Here is a 26,841-nt window from a genome sequence, read left to right on the forward strand (position 1 = left end):
GCAAAGGAAAACAATCCTCAATTAACACTCTACATGGTTCTGGGTCTTGGATTGGTCATTGTACAAGACTTGCCTGTGACATAGAATGTGTTGGCTTAGACCACTATTTTTATCCATCATTTATTTATCCTACATAGCATGGATCTAAAGGAATTCTTTTGCATTCTCCACAGGGGAATCTTGTGGGGTTTTTTTCTGTTTGGTTTTCAAGCAAATGCATCCGTTTGCTGTCATGTCATTTCTTGTCAATTAAAACGAACGCCCTCTACATTATACTTGGACAAATGCTCTTTAATGAAAGATACTGGAATCAAATCTCATTAGTTATTCTCTCTCATATCAAGAAACAGCCCCTTAAATATATGGTTTCTTTATCTTCAAAATGGAAATACCTAACATAGAAGTCCTAGAGTCCTTAAGAAGAAACTTGGATTCTTCAGGAAAGGGTTCAGAGCCCTAGTCCTTCCTTCCTTTATAATTATTAATTATTGCTTCTGGATGAGATTTTTTTAAGTTCAGTTTCCTTGATGACACAGGTGCAGATTTTGCATAGAAGGAAAAGTTCCCTTGAAAGGAAACACCACGTGAGCCAACTGACTTGCTATGTGTCTCACCATTCCTCCACCATTATTATTTGATGATGCTTTGAGGTGCTCTATGTCAAAAAGAATCTGTCCTTGTCTTGTATTTGAAGAAGTTGCTCCCATGTCAACTCTTTGAAGATGTCAATGCATCTGTCAATGAGTTAACACTGGCTCTACCTAGACACAGATACACCTACCCATGGGTCAGCGGCCCCTTGAAGGACTTGTTGCCATTGGAGGTTCTGACTCTCAGTGGCTCAGACTACAACTGTTGGTTAGCTGGTGTGGTCTGCCCGTTGTTTCCCGTTGCTCAGTGCGCAAGCTGCACTGCCCGGAGTGCTCCAGGCACGTTGCTTTTGCCTGTGCTCCACGCCCACCATCTAGGTTTCCTGTCTCCCTACTTCTCACTGTGTCCTACTGTCACACAGCTGCGTTATTTTATGGTTACCCAGAGGGGCTCTGTGGTCCTAAGGATACCCTGGAGGTGACCAGGTGACCATGATCGTGGCCTCTCTTAGGGTGACCCAGTCTGGCACTTTGACAAAGCTAGGAGCCTGAAGATGCCCGCAGTGGTCAAGGACAGATTTGGGTCTCATGGCTCCCCACTGGAACTCTTCTGGGTTAGTTCATAGACACAGTTTGGCCTCTAGAATTTTTTCTACTTCTTTGTCCCATCAGTCCATCTATGATTGCATTGTCCCAAAGGAACAGGTGGAGCAGCCCCTTTCCCCTGCGTGGCTCTGATGACAGTCTTTGGCTCAAGGTGAGATGCAGCATGTGCATGATCCCACATGCTCCCTTGCCTTTGCTCCATGCTCTGCAGCTCTTCCTGGGGGTTCACTGCCAGAGCCATCACCAGAACATCGCCATTTCAGGAACTCATGTTGATGTACACAACCACTGCAGCTGGAAATGGTTCCCAGAGCAACAGTAGTTGATTCCAGCACTGGTTTCCAGTTTTTTTGTTTTTTTTTTTACTGTACTCGGCATGAACTGTATCCAAAAACTTGGCCCTAGCACACTACTCAGTTTAATGTCTTGGGGTAGAATTTGATGGATATGTTTCAACAAACGCTGACCTAAACAGCCTTATCATCCAAAGGGAACCTAAATTTTAACTTGTTTCTCTTGGCATTTAAGATTATGTAGGTCCTACCAGAGCCACAGAGAGTTTTGAACATGTTTATAAGGTTCTGAAGTTCTTGGCTTTTTTCTACAAAGGGCCATATAGTGAAGTTTATTTCCATGATTTGATATTGTAACCTCCACCAATATATTAATAATATATTATTATATATAACATATTAATTATAATTACTATAATAATAGTTACTCCATAATAATATTATTACATTACTATAATAATATATTTAATATGAAATACTATATATGAATTGATATATAAATGACTATTATGTATTATTACACTCATGATAAGTGATTTTGGTACATTATCTAAGTTACCCTGGGAGGTAATTATTTTTTATTTCCATTGTGAAATATAGTTCAGAGAGATTAAATAACTTGGTCAAAGTCATATAACTAGTTAGTTGCAAAGAAGAGACGAGAATCCAACCTCACTAGTTATTTTCTCTCATATCAGGGATACGCTCCTTCAGTATCTCTGAACTGTGGCTTCCTTACCTGCAAAACGCAAGCACAGCAGATAGAAACCTACCCCCAAACTTCTCGTGATTCGGAACATTGTCCTGTGAGAATTTCTAGGTACACAGTGAGCGCTCAGTACCATTAGTTGATTCTGAATGCATTCAAGAGATATTGTTTGTGTAAAACATGTGTGCAAATTTAATCATACACTGTTAAAGCAGTTTACCAATAAAAGAATCCCTTTCTGAATGCTTCTGTAAAGCTAAAGTGAATGTGCCCCCCATTAATCTACACTCTCCATTAGGAGATTTTGATGTACTGTTTTCTCCAAGCATTACACCTGTCTATCCCGCCTTGCCACACCCTCCTGCTCTGCCATCTGCTTTGTCTGGGAGTGTTCCCCAGGCTGCTTTTGTGAGATGGGTTAACAGGAACAAGAGGCAGGCTGGTGAAGAGACGAGAACTGGCTCAGGAGTTACTACATTTTACTACAGTGAGCCTCAGTTTCCTGATTTTTTAAATGATGAGTTTTTTTAAGGTAGAAAGGACTTCTGGTTTCAGCTCTGATATGTTAAAAGCTTGAAAGTCATCACTCCCATATTATGAGAAAAAAAGCTGAGCAAACTGAATGTCAGTGACTTTTCTTGGCCCTCTCAGAGAATTTAGGTCACAGGAAAAACCACCATCCCCAAAGTCTGGAAGCACAGATGAATGCAGGGAGTCATAACCAAGCTCTGCTTATTGGGAGCAGAAGCTGCCAAAATCATAAACTGCAGGAAGCATTTAATGGGGAAGTTGGAAGAAACTTGGGAGAACTGCTGGAAGTGGAGTTCAGACTAGCATGAGAGTGAGAAACTGCTGGGGGCCACAGTCTTAGGGGCCCCCACGTGTTTTTGTAGGTTTCACCTCCAGGAATTCCACCAGTTCTTCTCATGGTAAACAGCCAAGAAAAACCCTTGTGTTTCTGACAGGATTAGAGGAAGAGTTTATCATTTTGAACTAGATCTGAAGTGTTCACCATAACAAAGACATACACAGCAGGGGAAAAGCTTTTATCAGGGCTTCATCAAATGTGGAGAAAGGGAAATTGCACACCTTCAGCCCCCTCTAGCCTTCCTGTCTCACCTGAGGGGAAAACAGAAAGTTCAGAACCACTTGGGAGGGTCATAGTACAAGGGAAGAACGAACTGAAAGAGCAGGACTTATGGGGAGGGTGTAGCTTAGCGGTAGAGTGCAGCGTTCAGCACGCCCAAGGTCCTGGGTTCAATCCCCAGTGCCCCCATCCAAAAATAATAATAAATAAATGAACATATTACCTCCCCCCAAAAAAATTTTTTTAAAAACTATTTTCAATGTCATAAAATAAATCTATTACATTTAAAAAAAAGAAGAAGAAGACCAAGACTTGGTCACAAAATGATGGAACACTCGCACTGCCCCTACCTTATCACCGCATCATCAAGTGTCCAGTGTAACAGGTGATTACAGATGAAAGCGTGGCAGGCTACACAAGAATGAGCTTTTTAGGGGAACCTAAAGGCAAAAACGGAGACACAAACAAGTCTACCAATGGAAATGAGAGACCTCTGACACATAGCAAACATCAAACACAGCTCAACTCTTGGCCAAATTAGCACAAAACCTCACAGTAAAAGTTCTGTTACCCAAAGAAGAACTTCAGTTCTCATTACCCAAAACATTATGCCTGCCTTTCAACCAAAAATTACAAGACGTACTAAAAGGAGATAAAAAAAAAAAAAAAAAACCACAGTCTGAAGAGACAAAGTAAATATCAAAACCAGGAATTTAAAATAACTGTGGTTAAGATACTAAGGAAGAAGAGATGGGTAATGTAAACAAAGGGGTGGAAACTCCAAGGGCAAAACTAAAAGCAATGCTAGGGGAGAAAGAAAAACGTAACAGAAATGAAGAATGCTTTTGATGGGCTCATCAACAGACTGGGCAAGGCTGAAGAAAGAATCAGTGAGCTTGAGGAGAATATCACTGGAAACTTCCCAAATTAAGATGCAGAGAAAAAAAAAGGGGGGAATGAAAAGAAAAAAAATCAGAGTATCTGAGAATTGTGGAATAATTCCAAAAGGTGCCACAAACATATTGGAATACCGAAAGGAGAAGAAAGAAATATAATGAAGCTGAAGAAACATTTGAAGTAATAATGGCTATGAATTTTTTAAATTTAATGACAGACACCAAACCACAAACCTAAGAAACTCAGAGAAGAAGCAGGACGAATATCAAGAAATCCACACAATATTGTAAAATTATTATAAATCAATAAAAAATGTTAAAAAAAAAAAAGGAAGAAATCCATACCATGGCATAGTAAAGTCGCACTGCAGAAAGCCAAAGGCAAAAGGAAATCTTAAAAGCAGCCAGAAGTTTCTTATTCCCTGCCTATTAAGGAACAAGAATAAGAATTACATCAGATTTTTCTTCACAAACTATACATGCAAAAAAAAATAGAGTACAATATTTAGAGTATTGAACAACAACAACAAAAAAAAAAACACCAATCGAGAATTCTATATGCAGAGAAATTATCCTTTAAAAGTGAAAGAGAAATAAATACTTTATCAGACAAACAGAAAATGAAGGAAATGATTGTCAGTAGACATAACCTGCAAAAACTGTTCAAAGTTATTCAGCAAGAAGGAAAAATGACATAGGTCAGAAACTCAGATCTACATAAAAAAAGGAAGAGTGTCGGAAAAGGAATAAATGAAGGCAAAAATAAAATATTGTATTTCTTATTCTTGATTTATCTAATGATAACTATTTGGCTCAGTGTAGTAATGGTAACAATGCATTGGGTGTCCTAGTATCTGGATAAGGGAAATGAATGACAGCAATGTTATGAGACATAAGAGGGAGGACTTGGAATTACCCTGTCATAAGCTTTCTTACAGCTAGTGAAGCAGTGTAATGTAATTTGAGAGTGCACTGGGATTTGTCATAAATGTGTGTTGCGAACTCTAGGGCAACCACTTAGGCAATTTTTAAAAGAGATGCAGTAGATATACTAAGAGAAGAGAGAAAACGGAATTATAAAATGGAGTTACAAGTATCTGAAACAACCTCATGGAAGGGAATTTGGGGGCAGGGACTGTTCCAGGTACCTTTGGAAATGAGCAACGTCTGTAAGACGAAGGCAGTGGGAACTGCACGTGACCACTGTACCCGAGTTGATAAGGTTGTTTCTTACAGTGATCTGGGTTAACAATTCTGCAACCACTATATATGTCATGCTGGGATGGAACAACTAAATAAATCAATGATCAATGGTGGAGGTGGGAATTTACAGATACAAAAGGTAGGGGAGTTATGAAAAAAAGTAGGAAGTGTACATGTAATAATATGTGTAAACAGCTTTGTATACTGAAGGTATTATTATTTACATATAATGTTTGTACCCTGAAGTTATTGTTTATTATACATGAAGTCTTATTACTTTCACGTTATTTCATGCATAATTTGGACCATGGACTTCAGAGATGACAGACTACTCCAAAAAGCTCAGAACTTTTTCAGATAGAGCTTTTAACAAATTTGTCTATCTTCTGAAGCTCATTCATCTAGACAGTTCCTGTGTACTATGTACAGGAGCTGTGTACATCAGGGCAGTTCATCTAAAATACCTAAAGCAAAAGAAACAGGTGACTATGAAAATAAAGTTTAAAAATATAACATTAACTGCTCCCAAGGGATGCCCAAAAGTGTGGGTAGAAAGTGGAAAATTTTTTATGTTTTGTTTGAGATCCTGCCAAATACCTGGATGTTTCCAAACACATAGTAACAGTTTTAGTGCAACAGAGACTGAGCATCTGGACATTTGAATTTTTCTCTTTCCAGCTGACTATCAGCTGGAAATATAAGTTGATATGGTGTAGACATGGGCAAAGCCTCAACGTTAAATTATTTCCAAATGCTTTTAACCGCATTTAATTAAAAATATAACTTCATTCAACACCGTCCTCTCCACCTTCTTTTATGTTTCCTACTTTTCGTATCTGCAGGAAATGAGGGAGGGGGCACCAAAAAACAACCCTTCTACTGTCCTTCAAATCAATAGAAAGCCTGATGATACATACACAGAAATTGGACTTCACACACACACTGTTGACTTGCATCAATACACAAGCAAATAATTTGCCGCAAGTTGAAACATTGCTCTATTTAAATCAAACTTCCTGCCTATTAATAGCTGTAAAACACTAGCACATATTGCTGTACCAATAAAGCATCTATTGAGTCTTTTTAAAATGGGGCAAGACACAAATACATACAAAGTTGCATACCTACTATCCACACATACCATGGCAGAATCAACAGTCTAAATTGAATGGAATAGAAATATGGACCAAGTGAATTTCTAAGAGCCCTTCATATGCCAGGATTCTGTACTTTTACTTGTTCGAATTGTCCACACTTCCGTTTACTGACTTTGCACGGATAGCAGCAATATTTTCTGGAGTCATTTATTCTCAGGATAATTTTCTGCTTACCTTTGAGCATCTCCCTCCGTGCCCACCCACACAAATACACACAGACACACTCGCCAATGGTTGCAGGCAAGTTGGGGATTTGCAGTGCAAAGAGAATGGGCATCACATAACTTTCTTTCTCTCTCCTTTTTTTCTTTCTTTCGCTTGGTGTGACCCATTCATCATTCTGTACAATTAGACAAATGAAGAGATATCTTTGTTTTGCCTTGATTAGCAGTTCTTCTCAGATTCATCATGTGCCTGGCCCCAAGAACAAACATGGTACCTTTGGGCAGCATTGTGTTTGTCATGAAATTCCTCCTGCCACGATATGTGGGTGGGGAGGCTGGGGTGATGTGATCCAGATGCACGGGCTGCCCTCCGCCAGGAATGCAGATGTGTTTTATCCACACATGCCCAGATGGTGACCCCTCTGGCATCATTAATGTGTCCCAGCTGCCAACCTTTCTCCTCCGCAAGCTTGCAGCTCCATTTCACATATTTCATGTGTTTATTTATGAGGAACAACATTCCTGCATTTCATATGTGGCAGTTACTATTAAAAATGAGAAGTTTTAACTGCTCTGGAAATTGATAAAGAATCTTTTAAATTGCTCTGAAATGTGGCCCTCATTTCAAAATGACTTCCCATACAATTATTGAATTCATAATGTGAATTTCTGACCTTTCCCCTGGCATGTTGAGAAAATATGACATTGAGTACACATTTTACAGATAGTTAAGAAATTAAATATTTGCATATACAACACAGTATAGGGACCTTTTTTTTTTTACTTTCCTTTATTTCTGATCTCCAAGGCCTATTTTTTAAAAGTAGCATGTCTATACATTTGAACATTGTTATGTACTGTTAATGAAAGCCAGGCATCAAGTAAGAGAAATTTGGCATCTTCTAGAAATGGGTTGCAATTATAGACCTACAGGGAGAGAACTAGTTTTACAAAAAACCAATCATCGCTTCAAACTACAGTAAAGTGTACCTCCACCGATTAGAGGAAATGGATTAGTCTTCTAAACTTTGGCTTATAATCTAAAGTATAAAATATAAGAGGATGGTCATTTCACTAAATTAAAATGAACTAAATCTTTTTATTTTTCAAAAAAATCAGCTTTTATGGGGTAAATGTAAAACTGAATCAAATTCTTAAAACAAAAGGATGAAAAATGCAAATGACAGATGATCAGATTTTGAAAGATGGAGTTTATGTCCATTTCCTTCTTTCATATCAGAAGTAATGAACAAAAGAAGCCAGAATCTATCATTTATCCTCTATAGCCATCTCCATGATGAGCTAGAGGAAATGAATGACCAAAATACTGAGGAGAATTTTTTAAGAGGCTACACACTCTTATTATCCACAGCAGAGTCACGGTTCTGATGCTGAGTGCTAAAGGAAACTGGGCATGAGTCCTGGTTATCTAGCCTGTGGTTTCTGGCCCTCATGAGAAACTATTCTGCTCCCTCAAGTAAAGCTTGTTTTTCCTATTTGGATATATACACATTTATCTCAATTTCAGAAATAAAGGTGCAAACTCATTCATTACCTTTGACCACCCCCACAAAACAGTACAGAAGATTAAAGCAATGATCTGACGAATCCAGGCAGGAGTAAAGAATATTTATTCTTCTGTGGAAGTACTGCTTGAAATTTAAAAACCAAAAAAGTAGGTGATAGGATATTTTTTTCCCAAACTCTCCAAATAGTTACTTCAGATTTACTCTGTGTGTATCTTTGTCTGAATGCATACGTATCATAACAGCTGTCGTGTTCCCTGAGAGGAGATTTAGAGCCACCCTAAGAAGACTTCAGATCCAGGCCATTCATGGGGATGAAGAAATAAAAAGAATGAAAAGCCTGGGAAAATGTATCTTCTCGTTTGACATGGAAAGAAGAATGACTGTGGCCTGGCCTTTTTCATTTACACTTTGAAGTTCTATCAGATAATTTCAGTTATTGACTTTGAGACTATTATCTCCAAGTTCTTATTAAAGGATCCAAAAACTTTTTTAAAGTAGACTCTTTTGTCTAAATCACCTCCTTTTATCACCAAGATGAAGCAAGTTAGCAAATGACATGTCTTTTTTATACTCAGGTGATAAACCTGTGACACACATGCTCTGAAAGCTCTTTCCACATCACTGGCAGACATAATTAATTGATCATGATACTCTTTATCGATAAACCAGAACCCAGGCTCAGAATCTTCCTCAATAGAGCATTGCCAGGTGCCATGACCAATTAAAGTCCACACCTGAGACAAAACCTCTTTGCCATCCCCCTTGTATACTGGTGCTGAGCAAATATAGGTGGTCAGTCCAAATGTGATAAAACATAAAAGTCCAAAGGTTATTGCTATTATTTCAACCTATCTGCTTTTTACAAGTTGGTGAATAGCTGGTATTAGGCCTGATCTATAGAGTAGAAGTGTCACTATGGCAACTGTATCAAGTCATTGACCCACAGCCCATCAGCGCAGTCTGTCCTGCTTCCTGCCATGTGGGATTGAGGCCAGACAACTTAAAGGACCCTCTGAAGGCTACCTGGACTCATGTCAGTGGTACAGGCCACAAGGGGTGATGCACAGAGGGACAGGAAAGGGTCTAATCTACAACTTGGGCTGCTTGGAAAAGGCACCAGTAATTGGACAGAAAAGACCAGAAGCAAACCGGTGGGTTGCAGATCTGATCATCAGGAGCAAGATAACTCCACAGCTGGGATAAGAGGCTTAACGCTGAGGAGTGCGCTGGGACAGCAGGCAGGAGACCTCCCAGATGCTGCTCTGACTCCACTTCCGCCTTTGCCGTCACCGTGATTTGCACACGTGCCGGGATAGTAACAACAGCCCCTTGGCATCCAGTACTGTTTCCAGAGCGCTTTCCCAGCTGTGATCTCACTTGTTCCCCACCTCGGTCAGCCCAGGGAAGCAGGCACTGCGGTCCCCAATTTTAACAACTCAAGTGAGGCTCGTTAGTCCATAATCACATTGCTATTGCAGCCTAAAGTTGCTTTCATCTGAAGTATCCAGAGGAAGGAGGTGATGGAAGATGGGTGTTTTGGATTACTTCCCACCCGAGTGTCCAGATAATGACGCCGACCCGCTCCATAGCTACGCATGCACAGAACAGCTTGCAGTTGGGTGGGGAGCCAGTTGCATGTTCCAGACAGGATTGTGAAGGTGGCTTCCCCCAGCGTAGCTTCTGAATTGTTTACTAGTAGGTGTGCCATCTAGACCCTCAGTCATTGAAGGAGACTTTCTGTTCATCTCTCTGACAGCTGGTGACCCTGTTGCAGATGTGGGTTGTCCCTTTGTATTTCACGATAAAACTTTACTGGTGGCGGTTTCTGTCTCTTTGGGGAATGTTCTCAGTTACCACCAGTTACATCCTCTTCAGAGCAACCCGAAAACCCCTCTCAGGGGGAACACCACGGTACGTACGTATTCGCTTCCTTCTTTGCCCATCATGCCCTTACTTTAACCATTAAAAATTATATTTAGTTCCCATTTTCCTGATGGAGAGGAGGGTGTGACACTCCTTTGACCCTTAAGAGCAAAACTGGTGAGAGATCAGCTATACTGCTGTGAGTTCACAGAGAACATTTAACGGTGATTCAGACATGCCTGTAAAATCTATGACTTCAGATACTAGCTTGTGAAGGCCAGGAGAAAGAGAAGTGAAACTATTGTTTAAATTCTCTGGAGCAGTATTTGCACATTAATCTTTGAGCTCAGCATTTTATGCGATCCCACTCTAAGTCGAGTCACACGCGTTTTATAATAAAGCAAGAGTCAGAAGTTTGTACTTCTAACAATGAGGTATGTATTTTATGTCTGATAAATCATGAGTAATGGACAACTTATTACTTTCAGAATAAATGTGGTTTTAATATTCCAATGCTCACTTTAATTACCATTGCCAACCTCTTGAAATTTATGTAATTCCATCAGATCATCCACAAATCTTTCCAAAGTGCTTATAATCTCATAAAGTGTCCACAAGTTTGTTCTTATTCTCCTGGTTCTGGAGACTAGATCTGAATCCAATCCACATGAAACTGATGAGCTAAAGAGAAAATATGGAGCGTTAAATGCATGTTAGACAATGTCAAGTTTTGATCTATGATGGAGAGTAAATTCTAAGCTCTGTGAAATAGTTTTATGATTATTTAGCCATTGGGATGTTTGTTTCTAATCCTCTAGAAAAATGGGAGAGACAAACATCAACTGTTTCTTCTACTTTAGAGAAGGAAAATCTGTTCAGCGAGAGAAATCAAATACATGTAATGAGAAAGAGTGACATTCAAATAAATGAATTCAAGCTTATGAGTATTTTAATTTAACACCACTTAGGCAAGAGCTTTAGGGTGATTTTAGGAGACTTTCTAAACTGGCCAGTTTGGGGTTTTATACAGCCTTTGTAGGGCCTGGTTTACTCCTCAGTAAATGGGCATATGGTACCCCTTCTCCTTCTTACAAAATGCTGTCAGTTACTTAAGACTGTGAGAGCGATCTAAGTTTTGGATGAATTGAAATGCACTTGTTTTCATCCCCTGGATGTAATCCATATTCTATTTCAGTGAAAACGGTTCACTTTCCTACTGTATAATGAATTACCTAAGCTAAACACAGTATTTCTGTGCCCGTGAAGAGGAACTCCATTCCCCAGAATACCCAAATGCTGCCTCCTGACACATCATGGCTCCTCCGTCTCAGGTGGCCAGGGTCTCATGCCCTCTGCTTCTCGTGTTCTCAGTGCTCCCACCTCAGGTCCTTCCTGCCTGTGCTGCTCTGAGCCTGGCACAGTGTGAGAGCCAAGACACTGCTACTATTTAAGAGGTAACAATGGGAGAGGCTCATCGGGGCTCCATTTCTTCTAGAAAAGCAGTCTGGATAAGGAAGTTCCTGTTTATGAGAGGCAGTACGCCCTAAGGACTTTGTATATCTTTGCTTAATCATCATCTTATTGGTAAGTCACATCTTAGCTACTTTCCATTGGGAAGTGGAGGATGTCACGACGAGGGAGGAAAGCTGGTAGGAGCAAACTAGCAGGGTGTAGAATCTGGCAGACCCAAGAGGAGCCGTCTCCGAGACCAGCGCAGTTAAAACACTGGCTGTTCCTCTCGCAGACTGGACCAAGACCCCTCTGTGGGAGACAGTAACTGAGAATGGGAAGTGGGTTTCCTCTCTACTGCAGTCGGGTTGACTGTCAACAATATCCAGGCTCAAAAACAGGCCACAGGCCAGCCACAAAGAGCTGGGATTGATCACATCAATTCCAACCCCAAGCCAACTTCCCTTTGGGGAGGCTGCTCTGAAGCACAGGCACAATTTCTAATCTGGCGTATCTGCCGCCCAGTGTCATCTGAGTAGCAAGGAAGTTCTGGCCTCTAGGGCTCTACAAACTCACACCATCAATAAGCAGGAAGGTTTGGGAAGGAGGGGCAGATATGGAAGACACAGCATCCGTAACAGTGAGATGACATATTGAGCAGTGAATGTGTCAGGCCTTTTAAACATTAATACATTTTTTCATCTAATCTTCAGGACTGCTTTAGGAGCTGGCGTTACCCTCCTCACTCCATAAAGGAGACAATCATAGGAAGACGTGCTAAGTAGGGTGGCCAAGCTCGCACAAGCCGTAAGCAAGGGAGCCCAGCATCAAGCCACAGACTGGAAGGCAAAGCCCCTGCCCCCAACAGTGTGCTGTGGCTTAATTACATCAACAAACTGCTTTGCACAGAGAAACCCTGCAGTTTAAACCATTATTAGTCAGACACACCTCTGATGCTGGAGCAACCTTGAGAGGGACCCCCCCATGCAGAGAGTATGTGTGGAGTTCAAGGTCAGCACTCCAGTGTGGGCCGGTGTTGCCAGGGTTGGAGGGAGACCTCAGAGCCACCACTTTTTAGCACACTGACCTCTGCCTTTATGTCACTGCACTGAACAATGGTTTACAGCGCTCAGCACTGGCCAATCATTAGGACCAATGGCCCAAGGAGTCACTGTGGCAGAAAGAACCCAAAGGCCTTCTCTGACCCCCTTTGGAGATGACATGGCCTCATGGCGATTTGAGACACCTTGTGCAGCCCGTGTGAGTTTCCTGCTCCATGTAACTCCCCATGGCAGACCCCTCCCACACGGCAGGATTACACCCACAGGGGGAGGTGCTGTCTAGATAACCCTTGTATGTCAGTAGCCTGAAGTGGGGAAAGTGTTTCACCATAGAAATAATGTAAATGACAAATCATTTACCAGGCAAGCCCATAAACCCCCCCATTTAAACCATAATGTTTCACAAGATCCCTTCTGACTAGAATTCAGTGAAGCAGAATGTCTTTTAAATAGCCCTGGCCCCAGCTCACACCCACTTCAGCCATCCAGGCAAGGCAACTCTGCCACAGCACACCCTGGAAAATCCCAGTGCATGCCCACTTGGGCCCCAGTTAGCCTGCCAACGCCACCCAGCACACAGGGGCACCACTATACAAGACCACACCTTCAAGACTGGGAGGTAGCCGTTAATTCATGGAAATAAACACAAAAAGTCAAACAAAACGAGACAAAGGAATTTGTTCAAAAGGACAGAACAAGATAGAACTCCAGAAAAAAAAAAAAAATGAAACAGAGACAAGTCGCTTACTTGATAAAGAGCTCAGTGACAGTCACAAAGATTTTCACAAACCTTGGGAGAAGAATGAAGGGAACACAGTGAGAGCCTCAACAAATAGTTAGGAGAGATAAAAGAGAACCAGTCAGAGCTGGAGAAGACAATAACTGAAGTGGAAGATACACTAGAGGGAATCAATAGCAGATTAGATGATACAGAAGAATGGATCAGTGACCAGGAATATAGAAGAGTGGAAATCACATAATCAGAACAACAAAAAGAGAAAAAAGAATTAAAAAAAATTAGGTTACATTAAGGGATCTCTGGGACAACATCAAGCATTACTAACATTCATATCACAGGAATCCCGATGGAGAAGAGAGAGACAAAGGGACAGAAAGCATCTTTGAAGAAATAATGACTGAAAAATACCCTAGCCTAGGGAAGGAAAGATTTTCAGATCCAGGAACCACAGAGAATCTCATATTCTTGTATATTAATTTTATATCCTGCAAGTTGACTGGATTCATTTATTGGTTCTAGTTGTTTTTTGCTGGAGTCTTTAGAACTTTCTATATAGAGTATCATATCATCTGCAAATAGTGACAGTTGTGTTTCTTTCCTTGCAATTTGGATGACTTGTTTCTTTGTATTGTCTAATTGTTGTGGCCCAGACTTCCAATACTATGTTGAATAAGTGGCAAGAGTTTGCATCCTTGTCTCGTTCGTGATCCTAGAAGAGAAGTGTTCAGCTTTTCACCATTGAGTATGGCATTAGCTGTTGGTTTGTTATAAATGGTCTTTATTATGTTGAGGTATGTTCCCTCTATACCCTCTTTGTTGAGAGATTTTATCATAAATGGATGTTGAGTTTTGTCAGATCCTTTTTCTGAATCTGTTGAGATATCATGTGATTTTTATCCTTTGTTTTGTTCATGTGGTGTATCATATTGATTGATTTGTGGATGTGGGACAATCCTTGCATCCCTGGAATAAATCCTACTTGATCATGATGTTGAGGATATTTGCCCCTATGTTCATTAGGGATATTGGCCTGTAATTTTCTCTTGTTTTGTAGTGTCTTTGTCTCATTTGGGTATCAGGGTAATATAGGCCTTGTAGATTGAGTTTGGGAGTGTTCCCTCCTCTTCAGTTCTTTCAAATAGTTTGAGAAGAATAAGTAGTAACTCTTATTTAAATGTTTGGTAGAACTCCCTGTGAAGCCATCTGGTCCTGGACTTTCCTTGGAAGTTTTTGATTACTGATACTAGTAATTGATCTAGTCAGATTTTCTATTTCTTCGTGATTCAGTCTTGGAAGACTGTATGTTTCTAGCAGTTGTCCATTGCTTCTAGGTTGTCTAACTTGTTGGCATGTAATTGTTTGTAGTAGTCTCTTATGATTGCTTGTATGTTTGTGGTATCCATTGTAACTTCTCCTCTTTTATTTCTGATTTTATATGGGCCCTCTCATTTTTCTTGATGAGACTGGCTGAAGGTTCATCAATTTTTTTTTTATCTTTTCAAAGAAACAGCTCTTAGTTTTGTTGCTCTTTGCTATTTTTTAGGTCTCTGCTTCCACTTTCATCTTTATTATCTCCATTCTACTAACTTTGGGCTTTGTCTGTTCTTCTTTTTCTAGTTCCTTTAGGTATAAAATTAGGTTGTTAATTTGAAATTTTTTTGTTATTTCTTGAGGAAGGCATGTATTGCTATGAACTTCCCTCTTAAAGCTGATTTTGCTGAGTCCCACAAATTTTGGATCTTTGTGTTTCCATTTTCATTTGTCTCCAAGTATTTTTTTTATTTCCTCTTTGATTTCTTTGTTGATCTGTTGGCTGTTTAGTAGCATGCTATTTAGTCTCCATGTGTTTATGTTTTTCCAGTTTTCTTCTTGTATTGATGTCTACTTTTATACTGCTGTGATCAAAAAAGATGCTTGATATGACTTCTATTTTCTTAAGTTTACCGACACTGGTTTTGTGACCTAGAATGTGATATATCCTGGAGAATGTTCCTTGTGCATTTGAAAAGAATGTGTATTCTTCAGTTGTTGGATACAAATTTCTATATATACCCATTAAGTACATTTGATCTGATGTATCATTTAAGGCCAGTGTTTTCCATATTGATTTTCCGTCTGGATGATCTATCTGTTGATGTAAGTGGAGTATTAAAGTCCCCTGCTTTTACTATATGGCTGTCAGAGTCTCCCTTTATGCCTGTTAATATTTGCTTTATGTATTTAGGTGCTCCTGTGTTGGGTGTATAAATATTCACAAATGTTATATCCTTGTCTTGGATAGATCCTTTTATCATTTTGTGATGCCCTTCTTTGTCTTTTGTTTTAGTCTTTGTTTTAAAGTCATTTTGTCTGATATGTGTGCTGCTACTCTAGCTTTCTTTTAGTTTCTATTTGCATGAAATATCTTTTTCCACCTTTTCACTTTCAGTTTGTGGTTCATGAGGTTCCTATATGGACCTATTCACATAAGTGTTTGTTTTAAGCTGATAACCCTAACCCATACCTTAATTTAAAATATTTCATTGCTAAAAAATTTATAGCCATCATCTGAGCCTTCATTGAATGGAATGGTCTTGCCTCAATGTTGATGGCTGCTGACTGATCAGCGTGGTGGTTGCTAAAGGTTGAGGTGGGTGTGGAAATTCCTTAAAATAAGTCAACAATAAAGTTTGCTGCATGCATTGACTCTTCTTTTCATGAATATTCTCTGTAGCATACAATGCTATTTGATAGCATTTTACCCACAGTAGAACTTCTTTCAAAATTAGAGTCAATCTTCTCACACTCCACCACTGCTTTATCAACTAAGTTTATGTAATATTCTAAATCCTTTGTTGTCATTTCAGCAGTCTTCACAACATCTTTACCAGGAGTAGTTTCCACCTCAAGAAACCACTTTCTTTGCTCATCCGTAGGAAGCAATGCCTCATCCTTTTGAATTTTATCATGAGGCTGCAGCAAGTAATTCACTTCTTCAGGCTCCACTTCTAATTCTAGTTCTTTTGCTATTTCCACCACATCTGCTGTTCCATCCTCCACTGAAGGCTTGAACCCCTCAAAGTCATCCATAAGGACGGGAATCAACTTCTTCCAAACTCCTGTCAATGTTGATATTTTGATCTCTTCCCATGAATCACAAATGTTCCTAATGACATCTAGAATGGGGAATCCTTTCCAGAAAGTTTTCAATTGACTTTGCCCAGGTCCACCAGAGAAATCACTATTTACAACAGCCATAGCTCATGAAATGTACTTCTTTAAATAATAAGACTTGAAAGTTGTAATTGGTTGATCCATGAGCTGCAGAATGGATGTTGTGTTAGTAGGCATAAAAACATTCATCTCGTCCATCTCCATCAGAGCTCTTGGGTAACCAGGTGCATTGTCAATGAGCAGTAATATTTTGAAAGGAGTCTCTTTTTCTGAGTAGTAATTCTCAACAGTGAGCTTAAAGTATTCAGTAAACCCTGTTGTTAATCGATGCGCTCTAATCCAGTCTGTTGTTCCATTTATAGAGCAGAAGCAGAGTAGACTGAGCATAATTCTTCAGGACCCTAGAATTTTCAGGATGGTAAATGAGCATTGGCTTCAACATAAAGTCACCAGCTGCAATAGCCCCTAACAAGAGAGTCAGTCTGTCCTTTGAAGCTTTGAAGCGAGGCATTGACTTCTCCTCTCTAGCTATGAAAGCCTTAGATGGCATCTTCCAATAGAAGGCTGTTTTGTCTATATTAAAAATCTGCTATTCAGTGCAGCTATCTTCGTGAGTGATCTGAGCTAGATCTTCTGGATAACTTGGCTGCAGCTTCTACATTAGCACTTGCTGCTTCACCTTGTACTTTTGTGGAAACAGTGTCTTTCCTTAAACCTCATGAATCAACCTCTGCTAACTTCAAACTTTTCTTCTGCAGCTTCCTCACCTCTCTCAGCCTTCACAGAATCAAAGACAGTTAGGGTCTTGCCCTGAATTAGGCTTTGGCTTAAGAGAATGTTGTGGCTGGTTTGATCCTCTATCCAGACCACTCAAACTTCCTCCACATCAGCAATAAGGCTGTTTCACTTTCATTGGTGTGTTCACTGGAGCGACACTTTTCATTTCTTTCTAGCACTTTTCATTTGCATTCACAGCGTGGCTCACTGTTTGACACAAGAGGCATAGCTTTCAGCCTGTCTCAGATTTCAGCATACCTTTCTCACCAAGCTTCATCATTTCTAGTTTCTGATTTCCAGTGAGAGCCATGTGACTCTTCCTCTCACTTGAACACTTGTAGAGTTATTAGTCAACCTAATTTCAGTATTACTGTGTCTCAGGGAATAGAGAGGCTGGAGGAGAAGGGGCTAGAGATGGGGGAATGGCCGGTCTGGTCAGGAGCAGTCAGAACACACCCAGCATTTATGGGTAAGTTTGCTGTCTTACATGGATGTGGTTTGTGGCGCCCCAAAACTATTACAATCAAAACATCAAAGATCACTGATCACAGATCACCATAACAAGTGTAATAATAATGAAAAAGTTTGAAATATCATGAGAATGACCAAAATGTGACACAGAGACATGATGTGAGCAATACTGCTGGGGAAAATGGCGCCTCTAGGCTTGTTCAATGCAGGGTTGTCGCAAACCTTCAATTTGTAAAAAAAACACAGTATCTGTGATGTGCAGTCAAGCCAAGTGCAATAAAACGAGGTCTGCCTATATAATCGATATTGTAAAAACTTTGTATAGTGATAGGTGGTGACTAGACTCATAGTGGTGATAATTTCTTAATTTATAAAAATCTCAAATCACTATATTGTACACCTGAAACTAATATAATATTATAAGTCAACTACACTCCAATTAAAAATTTTGATAAATAAATAAAATAACACTGAAACATTGCACCAGTAATACCAAAGGGCTTAAGTATTTGGTGCAATGCCTCCAACAGGGAGGAGGTCAGGGAAGGTGAGAGAGTTGGGGACAGGGCTCCAGGGGTCAGAGGTGAAAGGGTAGAGCCAAGTCTCTGGAGGGAAACTCTGAATGAAGTTTGGCCTGAAATGCAGGAGAGAGGGTTCAAGAGGATGGGGAGGGGAAGGGCTGAGGACTAACAGGGCCTCCTGCCATATTCACCCCTGTGTGCAACATCTCAGCACCCCGTTATCTTCTCTGGGTACCAAGGAGGGCCCTCCAGCCCCACTGCTTCTTGTTCCAGTGGGTGGAGCCCTGATAGCCTCTTCCCACATTCTCTCAGGCATGGAGCATCCCCGTGGCCCTTTCTGCAGTTTGGCTAAGGGCTTTTACTCCCTGGAGCGAGGGAAACAAACACAATGCATGGCTCCTTCTAGATCATCTCCACTCTTGCCCTCCGTCCCCAGTCGTCTCACTTCTCCAGTTGGACCTTGTGGGAAGAGGGGAAGCCTTAGGGGTCGTCATGGCGAGTGTGGGACTCACAAAGGACCCGTCCACGGAGCAGAAAAGACAAGTCTGAAGCTCTCTTGTTCCAGGGCTGGGGGAGGGGCTGTTCGAGTGGAGAGCTGGTGGTGGAGGGGTGATGAGCGCTGCCCTGGGGCTGGGAGCAGCAGGAGGAGGAGGGAAGAGAAACGCCCGGAGGAGAAGGTCTCCCTTCTTGACTTCCATCTTTTGCTTGCCTCCAGGGTGCTCCTACCAAAACCACTCTAAGCGAACCTGAGGGCCAAGTGAGAAAAGGAGGAGAGGAAAGTAGGCGGGGCCCCATAGAGACTAACCATTCCTGAAGGCAGTTTTTACATGAGGAATGTAAATAAATCACAATGAATTGACACGTGCATGTGCATAGAATCCTGTGTGCATGACAGTACTATTTATACATTGCTTGTTCATAGTAAACTCAGACTCTAGATTATTATTAAGTTCAGCTGATACAATATACTCAGGTTCTTATATGGCGTAAGTAGAATTTTAGAAACTAAAAACTGACATAACAGTGTTTGAAAAAGATAAAGTATTTTCTAATATATCACTTTCTGTGCTTCTCCCCATTTTTCACTCCACAGATTGGTCTACAAATGGTTTCTTCTCATCTACAAACTCAGCTATGCGTTTGGTGTTGTAGGCTATTTGGCGATCATGTTTACAATGTGCGGATTCAATTTATTTTTCAAGTAAGTGTTTCCAATGAAGACATTAATATCTCCAAGCACTTGCTCGTCACATTCACCTGGGCCACTTCTCTGTATCTGGAAGCTGCATTTGGCCCCATAACTTTCCATGCACACATTGTTTATAGTACTGTCATTGTTATAGTAGATGTCATTGGGGGAAACCAGTAGAAAAGGAAGAGAAAACCCACAGATTAAAAATTGTTCCAAAAATTATAAGCTTTAAAGAGAATCTACAAATTCAAAAGATTACCATTAAAAGCAGGCCTACATTTGTGATAGAGTAATTCTTACTGAACTACAAATTTCCCTTCCACAAAATTCTGAAATGTCATTTCTTTCTATATAGCTTCTTCCTATATTCTGGGAAGATAATTTAAGACAGACCACACAGCTGTGGAAAGCAGCTCAAATGAAAGTTCCCCAGAATCTCTTTCACATTAAAACGTCTAGAATGGGATATGTTTGGGAGTTCAAGATTTACAAATATTAACTACTATATATAAAAATAGATAAAAAAAATTTCTTCTGTATTACACAAGGAACTATATTCAATATCTTGTAATAACCTTAAATGAAAAGAACATGAAAATGAATAGGTGAATATATATGTGTGACTGGGACATTATGCTGTACACCAGAAACTGACACATTGTAACTGACTGTACTTCAATTTTAAAAAGCAAACAAACAAAAACAAAAAACCTCTAGAACAATGTTATCCAATACAGTATCCACTAGTTTATGTAACTACTGAGCACTTAGAATATGAAATAAGAGATGTTATAAGTCTAAAATACACATTGGATTTGAAAGACAGTATATGAAAATAATTTTTATATCACCTACATGTTGAGATAATAGTACTCTGGATGTATCGGTGAAATTATTTTATCCCTTTCTTTTTACCTTTTTAATGTGGTTACAAGAAATTTTTTCATTTTCTCTTTATGTCTAATCTATATTCATTGGACAGCACTGCTCTAGAATTTTCTTTCTGGTATCCAGGAAATCCCTTTTGCTGAGGGCAGTTAGAAAAGGAGGAAACTGCGTACTTAGAAATTGAAAGAGAAGTGAAATAGTAGAGCGAGAAAGTCTGGGTAGAAATAAGGGAAACCAAGATAATTGTATCTATGACTCAGAACCGAGCTCCCGTCAGGAAGAGTGTTGCTGAGATGCGCTGTGGTGGGGTTCCTGCAGGGAAGGACCGAGGCTGTGTAATCGACCTACATTCTGGAGAGAGAATTTAAGACAGGCACACAGCTGTGGAAAGCAGCTCAAATGAAAATTCCCCAGAATCTTTTTCACATCAAAGTTACTCTAAATCTCTGGGACTTTAATAGAAATTGAAAGGCAGAAGTTGGCAGCCCTTAACTCATAAAATAAAAAAGACAATTGGAGAATCAGCCCTGGGGGAAAGGGCTCTTCCTTCATCAACACAGCGACCTGATTTTATTGCATGCAACTTTCAGAGAAGGAGCTCATACCATTTTCTTGCAGGAGAAGCATAGAAAACAATTGTACAAATCTATTATTACTAACGCTATAGAAAGACACTGATTTATTTTTTCAGTATACTGTATTTTAATGAATGTAAAATATTAAGGACTTCTGTGAAATTACTTGGGACTATTGTTGCTCCAAGATTATTATCTTTTTTTTCTTTGTTTTTTGAACATTTTATTTTGAGTTATAGTCATTTTACAATGTTGTGTCAAATTCCAGTGTAGAGCACAATTTTTCAGTTATACATGAACATATATATATTCATTGTCATATTTTTTTTTCGCTGTGAGCTACCACAAGATCTTGTATATATTTCCCTGTGCTATATTATCTTTTAATATATGCCCCCATTTTAAGATCCTTGGGGGGAGGGTATAGCCCAGTGGTAGAGCTCACATTTAGCAAGCACAAGGTCCTGGGTTCAATCCCCAGTACCTCCATCAACAAGCAAATAAATAAATAAACCTAATTACCTATCCCCCCCCACCAAAAAAAGTAAATAATAATAAGAAGAAAAAATTACAACTTAAAACAAAAAACCTTAACCTCATTTTCCTATAGTGAGTCATACCAAGAACCTAACCCTTCAGATGGGAAGCAACTGTTTTTTTCACTAGTTGTTGAGCATAATTGTATTGATTCCTTTCTGCAGAATCACAAATTCATTGCTACACTTTTTATCAATTAGATTATAAATACATGTTCCCAGGGATGTGAGGGAAGGTCATCTTCATTACTCTGCACTGTCCCAACTCTCAAACCCTGAAGGGATGAAGCCACCCGCTGTGTTGGAATTCCCAGTTCATGTCACCAAAACACCTCTGCCCTCTCGGTCTACAAAGCCTCTGCCTTTACCATTTCCTCCTCAAATTAACAGAGCACAGAAACAACCTGGAAAAGCTTCCAGAGACAGACTCCCCAACTGCTCTCCACTCCCTTCCCGACTCAGTCAGATCCAGCTACTTCTGCTCTAGTTTTTGAGACTGTTTATAGAGATAGCAAACCAAAAGTGCCATGATGAAGAGCCAGATGTTGTACATCAGAAATTGACACATTGTAACTGGCTATACTTCAATTAAAAAAAAAAAAGGCAGATGTTAAATTAGAAGCTAATCATTAACTTTTAAAGAAATATTTATCTTTAAAAAAGAAAGAGAGAGTTAGCATAGAGAATCCTAGTGTATTTGAAATACGATCCAACTTGCAAAAAATTTTTTTTGATTAACACACAGCAATTACAGCATAGTAGCAATGGGCCTCAAAGTTTGAGCTGCAGTCCTACTTTTGTTTTGCACCAGTCATCACGATGAGCAAATCAATTTTTTCTAAGGCTCCATTTTCTCAAGGGTAAAGTGGGGACAATGCAATCTGTCTCAAATATTTTCAGTAAGATAAAGTATTTGAAAATATTCTATAAAATCTAAGCTTGAAAGCAGGGATTCTCAGCCCTAGCTGCTGTCCAGACCTCACCCCAGGCCACTTAAAGTCCCTCTAATTTAAACAAAATGTAATTTAAAAATAAAAACAGTATGGAACTTTCTTTAAAAACTGAAAATAGACTTACCCTATGATCCAGCATTCTCACTCCTGGGCATGTATCCAGAGGAAACTCTAATTCAAAAAGATACATGCACCCCAATGCTCATAGTGGCATTATTTACAATAACCAAGACATGGAAACAACCTAAATGTACATCAATAGATGACTGGATAAAGAAATTGTGGTGTATGTATACAATGGAAAACTACTCAGCCATAAAAAAGAATAAAGTAATGCCATTTGCAGCAACATGGATGGACTTGGAGATCGTCATACTAGGTGAAGTAAGCCAGAAAGAGCAAGACAAAGAGATCACTTATATGTGGAATCTAAAATATGATACAAATGAACTTATTTACAAAACAGAAACAGACTCACAGACATAGAAAACAAGTTTATGGTTACCGGGAGGAAGGAGGGGTGGAGGGATAAATTGGGAGCTCGGCATTAGCAGATACAAACTACTATATATAAAATAGATAAACAACTAGGTCCTACTGTATAGTACAGGGAACTATATTCAAAATCATGTAACAATCTACAATGGAAAAAGAATATGAGAAGGAATATATATATGTATCACTGAATCACTATGCTGTACACCAGAAATTAGCATAACATCGCAAACCAACTATACTCCAATAAAAATTAATTAATTAATTATAAAAAGAAAAGGAAAAAAAGAGCCCCAGAAGGTGGGCTCATGTATCAGTAGATGTGTGAGTCTCCACAGGTGACGCTAATCTATAGTTAGGACTGAGAACCATTGCACTATTAAAGAGGGTCTTAATGTTAGCTGCCCACTGGGACCACCTGGCATCTGGAAAGCCTCCAAAAATATTGCTGCATGGGCCCCACCCCCAGAAAGCCTGATGCAATTGGCCCGGCTCACAGCCTGGAGATGAAAAACCTTTGACAAGCTGCCCAGGTTTTTCCACGTGCAGCCAAGCTTGAGAACCGCTGGAGAGAGTCGACTTGTCTCAGCACTGGGGCCCTAAGGAGCCTGTAAACACTCTCTCAAGAACTGCTTTGTCCACTTAGCACTGAATAGTAAAATCTGAATGAAATTGAGAACATTTTCAATTCTTTCATTTGGAAAAAGAAAAACAAAGGAGCGGGAAAACATACCCTCAGGAATCTGCTGGACACCACGGCAGGAAACATTTTCCAAGCTGCAGCCCTCCCCTGCCTCCGCAAAGGCCATGTTCTTACCTTCTTCATTGTTGTTTTCGACAGAATCAAGGCTAGAGATTCCATGGACTTCGGCATCGTGTCCTTGTTCTATGGCCTCTACTATGGAGTGATGGGGAGAGACTGTGCGGAGATCTGCTCGGATTGCATGGCTTCTACTATAGGGGTAAGTGTTGCTTTGAAACCATTCATGGTACATGGAGGAATGGCCTTATCTTACACATTTGCAACTGTTTTCAGAAATAGATGTCTTTTTTGATTCTCCCAGCCCAAATGCTCCCTGGTTCTCCTGGCATCAAAACTATCTTAACTAATTCATTGAAAAATGAATTTCTTGGAAGGGAGGGTATAGCTCAGTGGTAAAACGTGTGCATAGCATGCATGGAGTCCTGGGTTCAATTCCCAGTGCCTCCAGTAAACAAACAAACAAACAAACCTAATTATCTATCCTCCCAACTCCCTGAAAAAAAGAATAAGGCTATTTTTTAAATAAATTTCTTATTTACATAAAGTGGTTGAGAAAGAAGGGATCTTTTTAAATAAAATACAGTAATTATTTGGAAGTAACTACATCTAGCATACTCAAATTGCCCACATTTAAAGAACTCGTAAAATTCAACAATAAAAAAAAGCCCTTTATCTCTGTTGATGCAAATAGAAGTCATATTTGATGCACATAAAATGCTTAAGAATCAACCAGTGCCTCAGGGTAATATTTATCATAAGATGAGTTATATAGCATTTGAAGAAGGAGAAGACTTAAAAAGTGTACTGAATATGTTCTGACTATATATTGTTCCCTGGAATTAAAAAAAAAATCCCTAATAGTTTTTCTTTTAACTCTCTTTAAATTAAAACTCAGGATGGACGTCCTTTCTGGTTAGATGGATTCCAGATTCAGGTATTAGGAGTACCCATCTGTGTCTGACACATGCACATCTCTTAAAAACTTACATACCAAGGGCTTGGGGGATGGCCCAGTGGCTTCAGGAATTCCACACCTCTGCCCTCTACCAGTCTCTTGGTACACAGCCAGTGTGAAACGGGAAACCCAATGTGAATAAATAACAAGAGCAGAGTGAACTTCTGGACTGTTCTCTCTCTCCATTTACGGGGCAGGACTGAGTTAACATAACCTTGACCTCATCCCCTCCCCTCCCCTTTCCCATCTCTGTAGGCACCATCTTACTCTTTCCCTAGAGCCTGAAACCCAGATCCTGTGGTGAGATGCTGGGACCCTTTACCATATGTCATCTCTGGGACAGCTGCCTTTTTCAATAAGGTTTAAGGTGAGCACAGGAGGGAGAATATTTATTCCCAGTTCCTCCAACAAAAACCAGAGCCATCCCCCCTTGAGAATACTCCCAAAGCCTCTTGTGCTTGTTTATGGACAGGAGAGGGAGAGAAGAGTTGCATGCCCTCTGTTCTCCGGTGAACCAGGAAGAAGAGATTCAACCTAGCAAGACAACCAAGGCTTTAAGCACCACTTTTCTGGAGATTTCTCACCTGATCCCACCCCACCAGTCTTCAACATCTTATCAGCTCCTGTCATCCTTATTCCAACCACCAAATATATAAACCCACTGCCTCAAGCCATTGGCACAGCCACCAGTGACTTGAACTGATGGGTGTATGTGTGTGTGTGTGTGCGTGTGTGCGCACTGGTGCATGTGCTTGTGACAGAGGTAAAGAGGAAGCAAAGGGGGAGCAATTCCATTCTCGTGCCAGTTCCTGAGCCCCAAACTAATTAAGTCAGACTCTGGGAGTGGAGCCAATGCATCTGCTTTGTTTTAAAAGCTCCCTAGGAAAAGGAATGAGCTCTTAAGCCATGCAAAAACATGGATGAATCGTAAATATATATATTGCTAAGTGAAAGAAGCCAGTCTGAAAAAGCCACATGCTATGTGATTCCAATTATATGACAACCTGAAAAAGGTGCAGCTATGGAGATGCTAAAGAGATCAGTGGTTGCCAGGGGGTTAGGGAGGGAACAGGGTTGAACTGGTGAAGCACAGACACTTTTTTAGGGTGGTGAAATTATTCTGTATATGATGTTCTAATGGTGACTACATGACACTATGCATTTGTCAAAATCAATAGTAATTTATAGCAGAAAGGATAAACTTTAATGTATGCAAATCTAAAAGAAATCATTTAAGATGTTAGGGAATGCCAGCATACAATGTAGACTGACAGAAGAGTCTAATTGTATTACAAATGTATGAAATAGCCTCACTGAAGGGGGTGGGGAAAAAGTGCTGACCTAAGTAACTTTGAAATAAGTGGAGATGTAAGATTAAAAGCAAAAGGAACTGTATATAAGCACTGAACTCTAGTTCATAAATGGTTTCCCTCAGGGCTGTGGTTAACAATTCTGATACCACTATACATGCATTCTGGAACTGGACTACTAAGTAAATGGAAGACTCATGGTGGAAACAATGTTTCTTATTCTCAGAAGGTTGCAGACAAGCAAGGAGAGAAGGCTGGAATGGTCTGTGTAGTAATGCATAAGAGCTGAAGACGTCAGTCTGAACTCACATTTAGCTTAATATAGATTATATGTATCTCAGTGTAGATGATACATATATAAACGTGTATACACATGGGATAGTGTACACAGACATATTTCCATGTTCTGTCAGGTAAGAGGGTTTAGAAACAGCGACACCTCAGTAGCAATGAGCACACCAAGTGCCCATATCTTGGTTTCTAACACCTTTCTACAATAAAAGAAAGCAGGGTTCCTTGGAAAATGGCTGATTCTAGGTCTTAGCAGGGAATATACAGTATGAGTCTGGAATATCTTGTAGTGCCGGAAAGTAAGGAAGTGCTAAAAAAAAAAAAAATCCACACATAAGAGAAAGCCCACAGTGATGGGTGTATGTCAAAGAGACACAGAAGCCAACTGAAAGAGACCCCAATGGCTGAAGCTGAAACAATCTGAGCAACAAAATAGTAGTGGTAAGAGTAGTAGTAATAGTATTTGGTTATAACTCGAAATATAAAATAAATATCCATGAGTCCATAGTGACATAAATAAATGATTGAATAGATAGATACATGAATAAACAGAGGAGAATAGGCAGATTTCCTATGCAGAAGAATTCCACATAATTTATGTAGATATTCCACCCC

At 39.9% G+C, this 26,841-nt stretch overlaps 1 protein-coding gene across 3 annotated transcripts in view; it reads left to right on the forward strand.

Moving 5' to 3' along the window:
- Window positions 1-26,841, forward strand: part of RNF175 (ring finger protein 175) — a 49,830-nt gene that overhangs the window by 15,671 nt on the left and 7,318 nt on the right. For all 3 annotated transcript variants that reach the window (XM_064488848.1, XM_031464388.2, XM_031464394.2), the window contains exons 4-6: window positions 9,991-10,145; window positions 19,362-19,469; window positions 23,749-23,869. In XM_064488848.1, the coding sequence (XP_064344918.1) occupies window positions 9,991-10,145; window positions 19,362-19,469; window positions 23,749-23,869 (384 nt within the window). The remainder of the gene's footprint in view (window positions 1-9,990; window positions 10,146-19,361; window positions 19,470-23,748; window positions 23,870-26,841) is intronic.

This window comes from Camelus dromedarius, chromosome 1, assembly GCF_036321535.1.
Source record: "Camelus dromedarius isolate mCamDro1 chromosome 1, mCamDro1.pat, whole genome shotgun sequence".
NCBI lineage: Eukaryota > Metazoa > Chordata > Mammalia > Artiodactyla > Camelidae > Camelus > Camelus dromedarius.